General features: G+C 37.2%; 1 protein-coding gene across 3 annotated transcripts in view; it reads left to right on the forward strand.

The window, feature by feature from the left end:
• Acyp2 (acylphosphatase 2) overlaps positions 1–8,800 on the forward strand; it is a 147,535-nt gene extending 138,735 nt beyond the window's left edge. For 2 of the 3 annotated variants that reach the window (XM_026399916.2, XM_026399918.2), the window contains one exon: positions 8,168–8,322. In XM_026399916.2, the coding sequence (XP_026255701.1) occupies positions 8,168–8,200 (33 nt within the window). In that variant the 3' untranslated portion in view covers positions 8,201–8,322. Of the gene's footprint in view, positions 1–8,167 lie in introns of all 3 variants that reach the window. The other variant, XM_026399917.2, reaches the window with a different exon arrangement.
• The last annotated feature ends 3,623 nt before the right edge of the window (positions 8,801–12,423 follow it).

Raw genomic sequence — 12,423 nt, forward strand, 5'->3', positions numbered from 1 at the left:
ACTGATAAATTTTTTTTAAAAATCTGGAAAAAAAAAAAAAAAAACAAGCCAGGCATGGTGGTGCCTGTCAGTAATCCCAGCTGAGGGGATTGCAAGTTCAAGACCAGCCTTGGCATTTTAGCAAAACTCTGTAACAAAATAAAAAATGAAAAACATGAGGGTTGAGGATGTAGCTTAATGGTAGAGCATCGCTGGATTCAATCCTAGTACAAGAAGAAGAAGAAGAAGAAGGAGAAGGAGAAGGAGAAGGAGAAGGAGAAGGAGAAGGAGAAGGAGAAGAAGAAGAAGAAATTGAACTCTCTGTATGTACTGAGATACTCACATGATTTTTCTCTTAATTCCAATAATTAATTAAGTAATTTAGTGAAAAAAAAAAAGATAAACAACCATGCTCAGGATTCCTTTTCGTATGTGGATGATGTGGGGCCCTAGAAATGCCCTTCCACCCATGCATGGAAACTGTAGACCTGAAGAAGTCACACAGGTGACAGAGGATCATTCATTCAGCACGTATTTGTTGACTAGCCCCTCTCACTAGGCATTGCGTTAGATATTAGGGATCTAATAGTGAGGGTTTTTCTGGGGGGTGGGGTGGGAGTGGAGGTGATGCTGGCATCAAATCCAGGGCTCTCACACACTAGGCAAGTGCTCTTCCCCTGATGGAAGTAAAAGACTCTGGCCCTGCCTTCCTAGAATTTGCATCCTAATGTGGGGGAGGTGCATAATGAACACAGAAGCAATTACATAAACAGCAATTTACAGAATGTGATAATTGCTATGATGCTATAACCATGTGGAGGTAGGGCCCTTTGAACATAGAGGCAGTCAAGAAGGGCCCCTGGGAGGGCAGCAACCTCAGTGCATTTTAGAAGGCCACAGCTGGCCTCTCTGCTGCCTGCCAAGACCACACATGTGTGGCACTTACTGTATTTGATGGCTAAATATGTCCCATCTGCCCCAAAGAATTAGAATTTGTAGAAACCCTGAGGAGACCAATAGTTGGTGACTGCTTAAATAGGTACAAAAAAAAAAAAAAAACTACACAGTTAATTTATTAAATAAATTGATTTCTCCTTAGGCATTTAACATTAATCAGCAAGCATTGTTTTTTTTTTAATTTGTAATGCAAAGATAGCCCAAAGGATACTTAAAAGTAAAATGTGCAAGATTGTCGTCCTTGCCCATTCCATACAAAATTCTTTTTCCAACTGTGTATAATCCTCATTAGACCTATAAGAAATGCATCCATCATGAAATACTTTCTTATATTGTTACTTTATAATTGTTAAAAGACAACATGATTTTGGTAAAGTAATAAAATAGACTTTGCAAAATTTAGTTTCATTTTTAAAATGTCTATGCAAGAGCTTACATAAAGGGAGAGATACATGGCTACCAAGTAACACGACTTCTGTCAACAGACTTTTCTAATTTAAACTTTTATTCTTTGGATTTTACTAGCTAAACCTTCTTTGAAAAAAAAAAAGAGTTGATCAGTGGATTATGTGTCTTAAATAGAATTACCTGCAAGATATATGATCACAAACAGATTCAGATTAATAGCAGAAATGTGAGACTTCAGCCTCTTTCAAGCACCTATAATTCATCCATCCATCCAACCATCCATTCAATATTTATCAACTCTACTAAACTAATAGGTCAAATACGCAGGAGCCAGAGCGGCACATCATGCTTGTGCTTGCCTTATGGCTGGGGTGAGCCCTCTCCATGTTCCTTCTCTCTATGGAATTATTGTAGCAATTCCCTGCTAGACAGGTAAGTTGGAAAACATGGCTAAACAGCCTAGTAACATAAAGGAGCAATTTGAAATTATTCAGTTGATGTGATAAAAGTGACTAACAGAATTAACTCAGGAAAAATACATGGGATGGTTCCTAGGTGAAATTATAAGAACCCCCAAGAAAACTATTGTACTACTGATGAAGTTCAGTGAGACAATTGATTATAACAATATAATTACTTTACTTGTATAGTAGTTTTAAAACATAATGACTAAGAAAAGACTTGTTCAAAACAGCAAGAAAAAGAGAACATAACTAAGCAAAATTTTGTCAAGAAATGTACAGGACCTGAATTATGAAAGACCACAAAATTTTAGAAATGAACTTAAAGATGTAAAAAACATAGAGAAAATTTTTGTTGTTGATGACAAGATTAAATGTTATTAGTATGTCAGTTCTCTCTGAATTACTTTTAGATTTAAAAGAGGACGTGAAGGGATTGGATAAAACTGTGCTAAGATCTAGTAGACTATATGAGATAAACAAGGACTTTTAAAAACTGAAGAATAATGAGGTAGAAACGTAGGAACTGATGGAAATTTAAAATTTATTTAAAGCCCTAATAATTAAATAGCTTGGTACTGGCTCAAAGATCAACCAAAGATCAATGGAGCCAAGTAGAATGTCTAGAAAAAGGTCGAGGCATATACACAAATTTAGAATATGAAAAGAGCTGCATTTGAAAAATCTAGGAAAATATAAGTTATTAAGTGAAGATGCTAGGCCAGACATCTCACCATTCAGGATTAAGGCATCTTTTTAATACAACGCAATCCCATAATTCCAGATGGACTAAAGATATTATGATAAAATCAAGATGTAATATTTTGAACATGTGCATTTACCTCTGCCTCCCTCAAAACTCTACTTACCAATTAAAAAGATTTTTAAGAGGCTTGAACACTTAACAAGGACAAAGAATGGGAGAGAAAGTTACAGCAACAAAACTCTGGGAACTAGAAAGCAGCTGAGCAGGAGGTAGTGCAGACCAGAGTTGTAAGCCTGTAGTGAGGAAGGCTAAGAAATAGCCCAGGTAACATAGAGGAAACCCTCTAAGGCTCAGGACATTGAGCACAAAGTTGGGGCTAAAAGAGGGCTGATTCCAAATCTATTTAATAGCAGCAAAGCAACCCAGGCAGAAATCAGAGTTTCATTCTCCAGAGTGGGTTTTATGGGCATATCTGAGAAAGACGTACTGCTGAAAACAGGAAGTCAGTGAAAAGGAGTCACTGAATATTAAGATCTTATATTAGTCAGCATTGTAATGAAATACCTGAGATAATCAATTTATAAAGAGAATTTATTAACGTAATTCATGGTTTTGGATGTTTTACTCTATGATTGATTCACCCAGTTATTTTGGGGCCTGTTGGGAGGCAGCACATTATGGCAGGAGTATGTATTGGATCATTCATTTCATAGTTAGGAAGCAAAAGAGAGGAAGTGACAGGAGTCTCAGAATACTTTCAAGGGCACACTCTCAATGGCCTAAAGACATCACACTAGGCCCCGCCTCCTAAAAGTTCTACTTCCTCCCATAGTGCCACCCCCGGGCCAAGCTTTAGATGCATGGACCTTTGGGGACAATTAAGATCCAAACTATAGCAGGCCTTAACATTTCCAGATTCCCAGAAAATACATTGCCAGATTTTTATCCTTCAGGCAGGAAATCTGATGTGAATTCCCTCAAGAATCTGACCAGTCAAAGAAAAAATGTTAAGATACCAAACTCAGAGGCTTCCCAGTGAAATGGGTTATTCAGCTCACCCTTGTAAGCCTAGAACCACAACTCAGAAGAAAGCCAAGATAAAGGTCCATTGCAGAATGGGGATGGGGGGAGTCTCATATTCCATCATTCAGTCCAGGAAACATCTAACTGAATTGTTAAATCTACTCTCAGAGGGATTGTCCTTATTGAGAAACCTCTGGCCCAGGCATTGGCCCCTGGCTCCCCTGGTTTTGACCAGCCTTGCAGAACTGAGGTCTAAGGAGACACAAGTCTAACATAAAAGGGCCCTCATTGCTCTTTAGTGTTGCTTTCCTTTCAGTTAACATTTGTTAACTCCCATAGCAATTATTACATCTTTTTCACTTATTTAAACCCTGAACTCTACCTCCACCTCCCTTATTCTCAGTAAATTACCTTGCCTCCTACATTACTGAGAAAATGAATGCTATCTCATATAGATGTTTGTTCATATACAAATTGCCCTTCAAATTTTTCTACCCATTGTCTTCTCTTCTAGATAGAGGAGACTTTTCCTCTTTGTTGTCTAAATATAATGAGTGTAACTATCTCTTGATCCTGTTTCATCCAACTTGTCCTGGACCTTGTCCCACCAATTGTCACTCCCTTGTCTGGCATGCTTAATTCACTCCCTTTGCCCACACATGAGAGTATGTGTAGTGAATACCATGGGCCACTCAGATTCCCCTTCAGGACTGAAAGACTCATTCACCCAGATGCCCTCAGCCAGCAGCCCTCACCAGCAATGGCAGCAACAGAAGACAGTCATCTTGCTGTTGGTCACACCTCCTTCTCTGGGCAGCACTCCTCTAATGAGTGGTTCATTTAGGAGATAAAGATCCAGCCCTTGAATCTTTATTTGGGACAATTCTAAAGCCTCAGAGCTTCTCACAAATTGACCAAGGTCTTCATTGAGACTGTATCACTGCCTGGTGACTCCCTCAGCCCAATCCTGTCTCCTTTCCTTACCTCTTGCAAATTGTTAAACTCTACAGCCTTTCCTAATTATCTTCCTCTATGCTAATCTCTATCTCAGAGTCTGCATCCCAGGGTCCTTTCCAGTGTGTCTGTGTAATAGGGGCATTTAATAGTTTGTTAGGTGGTACCAAGCTGGGCTTTAAAAAACTGCACAAATTTGTATTTCCATCAACAATGAGAAGTGCCTCTTTTCCTATACCTCGCTCTGGTAGATACCATCGTACTTTTAAATCTTTACCATTTCAAAGTAACAGATAGTGTCTCATTTTTGCTTTATATGTATTTTTTAAATTGAGAAAGAGTGAGAATATTTTCAAACATATATTGGCTATTTATATTTCTTTCCCTTTCATCTGCCAATGTTCTTTGCCCATTTTATATTGTATAACCATCTTGTAAATTGATTTGTATGTGTGTGTATATCAATTTTTAATTACTCTTTGTATAATAAGAAAATGGTAATACGTTTTCCAGTTTGCTGCTGATTTTGGCTTTGTGGGTTTCTTTTGGTCATTCAACAATTTTGTTTGTCATTAGTTAATGGCATTGATATTTTCCCTATGCCTCTTTGTTTCTGTCATGCATAAATTGGCATTCCTTGTTCTAGGGCTTGCAAAATTCACTAATATTTTCTTCAGAACTTAGTTCAAATTCCATTGCTATCACAAAGATGTATTTTAATGCCTTTGACTAATGCCAAACCCTCTAATTCTTCTCTTCCTTTATATAAAGCACATTGCACAACATATTCTTCCTTACATTCTAGTTATTTTTATTTTCTAAACCCATCTATTAGACTGAAACTTATTGAGGGAAGGAATTCCACTTTAAATATTCATGTAAGCCCTTCAGTACCTGGAATGGCCCTTGCATAAAGTGATACATAAATGTTTAGTTAATTGATTAACTGGTACGGATTGATTATGTGGTTCTCTTTCCCAATCAGTTCTCATTAATAAGACATACATTTGTGGGATTTTTTTTCCCAACTAGTTATTTTCTTTTACTAGATAAACTTAGTTCCTCTATCTCCAGACCTGAGCCATTCTTGTCAAGGGCTGACTGTAAGAGCAGCACATGAAGAGTGAGGTCTCAGGTTATGAGACAGGTAACCAGAATATTCCCAGATGAGTAGGCAAGTCCAGGAAGGTGGTCCCTAGTAGCAGGAGTGGAAAGTGTGGAGCCATGATACTAAGTGGCCATCCTCCCCACAATGAAAATGGAACTAAACCTCCCAGTGCCACAACTATTCTGTTCCTAAGTGTAACGCAGATTCCTCCTTGGCCATACAGTTAGCCAGTGAAGAAGTTCTTGGTGTTGAGGACCAGATACAGGTAGATAGTTAAGTCTCTCATTAATTCAGTACACTGAGTTACCAGCTCAGATGGATTAGTCATTGAAGTTCTCAGTCCTAGTCTTGGATTTGCTGGCTCCAATTCCTCTCTTTTCATTCTCTCTTGAGCCTATTTAAATATGGCTTTCATTCCACCAAAACTGCTTTTATCAAGGTCACCAGTGAGCTCCACTTTGCTAAATGTAATGGTTGATTCTGAGTTCTCATCTCATTTATCTGCCAGCAGCATTGGCCTGATTGATTTCTCTTTGCTCCCTGGGGGCTCCATTTGGCTCCCAGGATACTGCACTCCCCCAGTTCTTCTCAGACCTCACTGAATGATGTTCCTCCTCCTGTGCTGGTTTTTCCTCAGTTTCTTGCCTTCTTAACATTAGAGGACCCAAAGTGTGGTCATGGGACCTCTTCTCTTTTCTATCTGTATTCATTTTCTTGATGATCCTAGCCATTCTCTTGGTTTCTAATACAAATCTCTTTGCTGACAAATTCTAAATTTCCTCTAACCAGATTCACAGATCCAACTGCCGACTCAATATTTCATTTGGATTTTTAATAGACATCTCAAGCTTAATGTCCCCAAACTGGATTTCTGATCTTATCCCAGAGTCTGCTCCTCTCACAGTCTCTCCACTTCAGTAAATGACAACTCTATCCAACTAGTTACTCAAACCAAAAACTCTAGTGTCATCCTTCACGCCTCTCCCTTTCCCACACCCACATCCAATCTGTCAGCAAATCTACTCACTATACCTTCAAAGTACATTCAAAATCTGACCACTTCTTACCACCACTGCTCACCCTAAGCGATTATTTCTTATGTTCTTTCTTTCCTCCTCGTTCACCTGAGCGATAGATTGTGACTTTTGTGGAATAGAAGAAATAACACACATAAAGCACTTAACATAGTGCTGAGCAAACAGTTAGTGCTCATTAAATGTTAGCTCTCCTTATTATTTCTGCCTTTTGTTTTCTGCAAGCTTTCAAGATTTGACTAGTAAAATTGAAGCCATAAGCTCTTTTTCATAACAACTGAATGTTATTGTTCAACAAATGAAATTTCCATTTTTAAGTTTTCGACTAAATGAGTTAAAGAATGAAATGTGTTACTGTGTTGATGGTTCCCAAAGAGAAGAAAAGTCAAAATTAACTTCACTCTAGAACAATCACAAATAAGAGCCAAAAAAGGATCAAAGAAGCACAATGACAATTTTTATCATTTGAATTCTTCTCTAGCCTGATTAAGAGTAATTTTCAACAGATCAGAAAGCTTTGGCCCAGAATATATTTCTAATCCAAGGTCATAAGAGATTATTGCATAGAAGGCTACAGCACTGGCTTCACAGTCTGAAATAATTTGGGGGATAGGAGGAAACTCACAGAATGTTTCTACAACAGCAGCTAGCCTAATAGCCATCACTTTGATAAAACAAACAGCCTCCTTTTATTAACCCAAAGTACCCACTAAATCTATCATCCCAAGTCATTATTAATAGGTAAAAGGATTCTGGAAAATCCACAACAGTATTGCCTGAGGTGTTAGCAATATATGATAGGTATGAATTATATATAAAACATCTCAGGTGAGTACTCAAACGCATAAATTAAACACATGGATACACTAATAAATTAGGATTAATCCATTGCTCTGAAAAAGCAAAAAAATGTTTTCAGAAGATTTAGCTTGTTCTTTAATGCAGTCACTTTACTAAGATACACAGGAAATACAGTATTTGAAAATAGGTAAGAAAAATAATCTAATTTAATTTTAATGATTTTGGAAAATCATATTTATTATTTATTTGTTCAGTAATTGTCTCAACATACATACACATACATATGCATACATATACATACACACATACACACACAGAGACACACACATACGTACATGTACATGTATATATACGTATAATGCTAGGTAATGGTGAATTGCTTTATTACTTAACCTCTTTGTAAAAATATTTTGATCTTTTTGTGTATAAGAGCTAGATAATAGTGACTTTAGAGTGTTTTAAGAGAGGGAAAATAATTTTAATATGAAATAATCAGGAATTAATCTTGATAATACATTATTAGCTTTTCTTCATCTATGTTTAATTATATATTATGCTCTGTGGTATTCTTAGAATAATAAACAAAATGTAAACAAATTTATATATTACATTATATGCAAAAGTTACTTAGTAAGTGTGAACTCCCATTAATACCTAATGTGGGATCATTTTAATTGATCCACATATATTTTATATGCTAATTACTCTTGTTTTTGTTTTTGTTTTTTTTTTGTAGGAAGTCCTGGCTGAGCAAAATTGGGAGTCCTAGTTCTCGCATTGACCGCACGGAATTTTCTAATGAGAAAGCCATCTCTAAACTTGAATACTCTAATTTTAGTATTCGCTACTAATGGAAGAGAAATAAAATTGTAATGCTTACTTTGCACAAGATACCATATATTCTTAAGTCCATATTCTAGAACAATAGTACCAGAGTCAGATATAAAAACAGGAACTTTCTGTTCTGAAAGCTGTACAACTGTAGGTAACTAAAAATGTCTGACGCTGAAATAATTTTGCTCAAGAATGTTTTTAGCATTCAAAAATATAATATTCTAGTTATAAAATACTTAATATGAACACTCAATTCAAGCTTGTCTCATGGAATTTTTAATTTCAGTGAACATTAGCATACATGTTATTTAGCTAGACTTAAGAGTTAACCATCTAAAATTATTTTTAGGTATTATTGCCTGAGAAAATTCCAATGCCTTCTAAATATAATTTATTAAAGCTGAGCAATCTGTTATTGGAGCCTTTAAAAGAACCACTGGTTAAAATAAATGTATGTGATGATCAATATAAGATCTATCAATAAAGAATTAATTTTTAAAATTCTGATTAAACATAAACATGTTTCAGTACTTAAGTGGGAGCTACTTATTGTCTTCTTTGAACTACATTTTTCTGTATCCTGAAGAATCAGCCTTGGTGATGGCACCAGTAAGCGCTCACAATTGCAGCATAGTAAGTAGCAAGATTCTTATCTACTGCCCTCAGTGGATATCCTAGTAACCAGAAAATGAACTGAAATTCTGAACAAATCATACAATATTATCCCCTAAAGTTGGGCTATCATTTGGGGGGTCTTCAAATGTAAGTGATTATTAACAACAGAGTATTTTAACAGGGAAGTTTATTTCTGTATCATAGAATTATAATATTGAAAAAGGAAGACCTATCATGGAAAACACTAAGGAAAATTCAAATGTTGTAGGTGTGTAGCAGTGCATATTCTTCAATGATTTCCAATTTTTTAATAACAATGGAATCTTTCATTAAAATAAAAATTGGTGTGGAATTGAATATATAAAAGAAGAAATAGCATAACTGGTGTAATTGAAATGGGGATGAGGGAGCAAACCCTTGGGCCCTGCACATTGGTCTCCCCCTCCTTCTCTCTTTTCTATTTCCCTTGGGAGTGCAGGTTGTAAATTATCATTTTATCTATGAAACAAACGTCCACTACTATACTCTTAAGTCATGGAGAAAAAAATTCAGGCCTCTCCCCTGTACCTGCTGCAAGGTAAGAATTAAGAGGTGAACAGTGGGCTGGATTTGTTCACTGCAAACTCCATGGAAAATAATAAAACAGACACCAAATACATATAAGACAATACAACATAGGGAATGGCATTCCAAATATACTTAAATGGACAGAGAACATTGCTGTTGTTCAGTACATGTGTTAAACATAATGCAGGAGACTCTATTGAGATATTTATCTGAATTTTGCTTTCCTTCTACTTGCTCACTCCAGGTTCCAGAAAGGTAAACAAGTCTTTGTGTTCCCTTACTTCAGAGGTTTTGGTGTCAAATGCTCCTGAAGACAATTTTTCTTCCAAGGTTTTATTTCAAAGAGTGACTTTTGTTGTGTGTTGAGAAGAAAGATAAACATTGGGCCTCTAAGCAAGTAAAAGAGAAGCAGAAATGGTGAGAGCCAAGGGCACAAGGAAATTGTTCAGGACTTTAGAAAAAGAGCAAAGGCTGTACCTTTTCCAACCCATGGAGAACTGCACCTTTCTTTCTTGCAACACCTCTAGGGGTGGCTAAGCTGAGAAGGGAGCAGCTGTGGCACCCAGAGAAGCAGGATCCCAGGCTTAGGGACTATCAGTCCTACCAAGGTTCTGTCACCAAAAGTGCCGGAAAGCATTCTACAAACACCACAGTGGCTACAAGGGACCACAGTAATAGTTCCTTGGATAGTAGTTGGCATATAGTGGATATCAGATAGGTCCTTCCCGAATGTTTTCTCTGTATAAGACTCTCTGTGTGGTCTTTCTGAGAGGGTCCAAAGCACCAGAGAGAACTAAGATTTCTCTTTTTTTTTTATTGGTTGTTCAAAACATTACAAAGCTCTTGACATATCATATTTCATACATTAGATTCAAGTGGGTTATGAACTCCCATTTTTACCCCAAATACAGATTGCAGAATCACATCGGTTACACATCCACATTTTTACATAATGCCATATTAGTAACTGTTGTATTCTGATACCTTTCCTATCCTCTACTATCCCCCCTCCCCTCCCCTCCCATCTTCTCTCTCTACCCCATCTACTGTAATTCATTTCTCTCCTTGTTTATTTTCCCATTCCCCTCAAAACCTCTTATATGTAATTTTGTATAACAATGAGGGTCTCCTTCCATTTCCATGCAATTTCCCCTTCTCTCCCTTTCCCTCCCACCTCATGTCTCTGTTTAATGTTAATCTTTTCCTCCAGCTCTTCCTCCCTGTTCTGTTCTTAGTTGCTCTCATTATATCAAAGAAGACATTTGGCATTTGTTTTTTCACTTCCCAATTCCAAGTCAGAGGGGGCTTGAAGGCTCGGTTTGATTTTGGGAAAATGAAACAGACATTTTTTCACACTGAAGTTTGGATACAGTCTTATTGTCTACATATAAAAAGGCTAAATGATTTTTTAAAAGAAATATGATCTCAGAATTAACACTGATATATTCACTTTCTATTGTCCTGATGGCCTTTTGTAATTTCCTTCTCAACTTTCTTTATAGAAAAATCATGCTTTTTGGAACGCTCTTCTAACTACACAAAATGAATCACACTAACCAAGACTATTTAATAATTAATAGATCATTCTATTGCTGGGTGGAAAATATTGTTTAAGATGATTGAAAAATAGGTGTTGTGAAAGGTAGAAAGCAAGAGAAGTAAATATAAAGCAATATAAAAATGTGTTAGGCCAGATGCAGTGGCCCACACCTGTAATCTCAGCTGAGGCAGGAGGATCCTGAGTTGAAAGTCAGCCTCAGCAACTGTGAGGCACTAAGCAACTCTGTGAGACCCTGTCTCTAAATTAAAAAAAAAAAAAATGTGTTAGGTAGACCAGATAACATAGCTTAATAGTAAACTTGGTATTTCAAATTTCATATTGAATTTACATAAGAAATTTTTAATTTACATATTATATTATATATAATTGAAAGGATAAAAGAAATTGAAGTTAAAATGTAAAGGACCAGGTATTGTTAAGTTTCTATGCTACACTCAAAGCCTGAAATTCCTGTAGCTGTTAGGACAATTCCCGGGACTGCCCATTAGATAGTCCCCCCTGACCACTTAGTTGTTTAATAACCTGGACCCTGTGCAGCTAGGCACCTCAGGGCCCAAACCAATCAGTTTGAATGTACCCCCCTGCTTGGGACTGACCTATCACTCCCGCCCGACCTGTTCCCGCCAATGAATGTACTAATCATGTTTGAGAGTTGTTGTTTGATTTTCCCTCGCCTCATGATGATTTGCTCTGATGTATGCAAAGCCCCCGCCCTCCCCAAAAAGTGTACTTAAGCACTGCTTAACCCCTGCTCGGGGCTCGGGGCTGCTCTCCCTTCTTGAGTGAGCATGGAGCCCCAGCATGCTGGATCTGCAATAAACCCCCTTTTGCTCTTCCATGAGTCGGTCTCTTGGTGGTCTCTTCCTCCGACGTTTGCGGACCCTTACATAATAAAATGTCTTGATAGGCTTATTTTTGTCAGAATTTTTTTTTAAAAAACAAGAAAAAAATTAAGCAAAAGATTGATACCAGCTGGGGATATAGCTCAGTTGGTAGAGTGCCTGCCTCACATGCACAACGCCTGGGTTCAATCCCCAGCACCACAAGGAGAGAGAAAAAAAAAGATTGATACCCAATTCAGTAACTATCAATGAGGGGTCTCAACATTCCACATACCAGTACACATCACCCCTCAAGAAACTACCAGAATCCCAAGGGGCATGATTTGTAAATGTATATTATTTTTTTCATATTTGTATAAAAGTGCCTATCTTTTTTAAAAAGCTAGCTCAAGAAGTGAAGCTCAGTAGAATCTTCTTGGCTAGAGAGTATGTGCAAAAGACAGATTCTTACCCAGCTGGGCACACAGAAGGGACAGAGGTGTGGGAAAGATATGGGATTTTTCTTTGGGGAAGGGTACAGACTTCTAAGCCAGAGAAGAAGCAATCCAAGTTTCATCTGAGACTGGAAATCTC

Source organism: Urocitellus parryii, chromosome 12, assembly GCF_045843805.1.
Source record: "Urocitellus parryii isolate mUroPar1 chromosome 12, mUroPar1.hap1, whole genome shotgun sequence".
Taxonomy (NCBI): domain Eukaryota; kingdom Metazoa; phylum Chordata; class Mammalia; order Rodentia; family Sciuridae; genus Urocitellus; species Urocitellus parryii.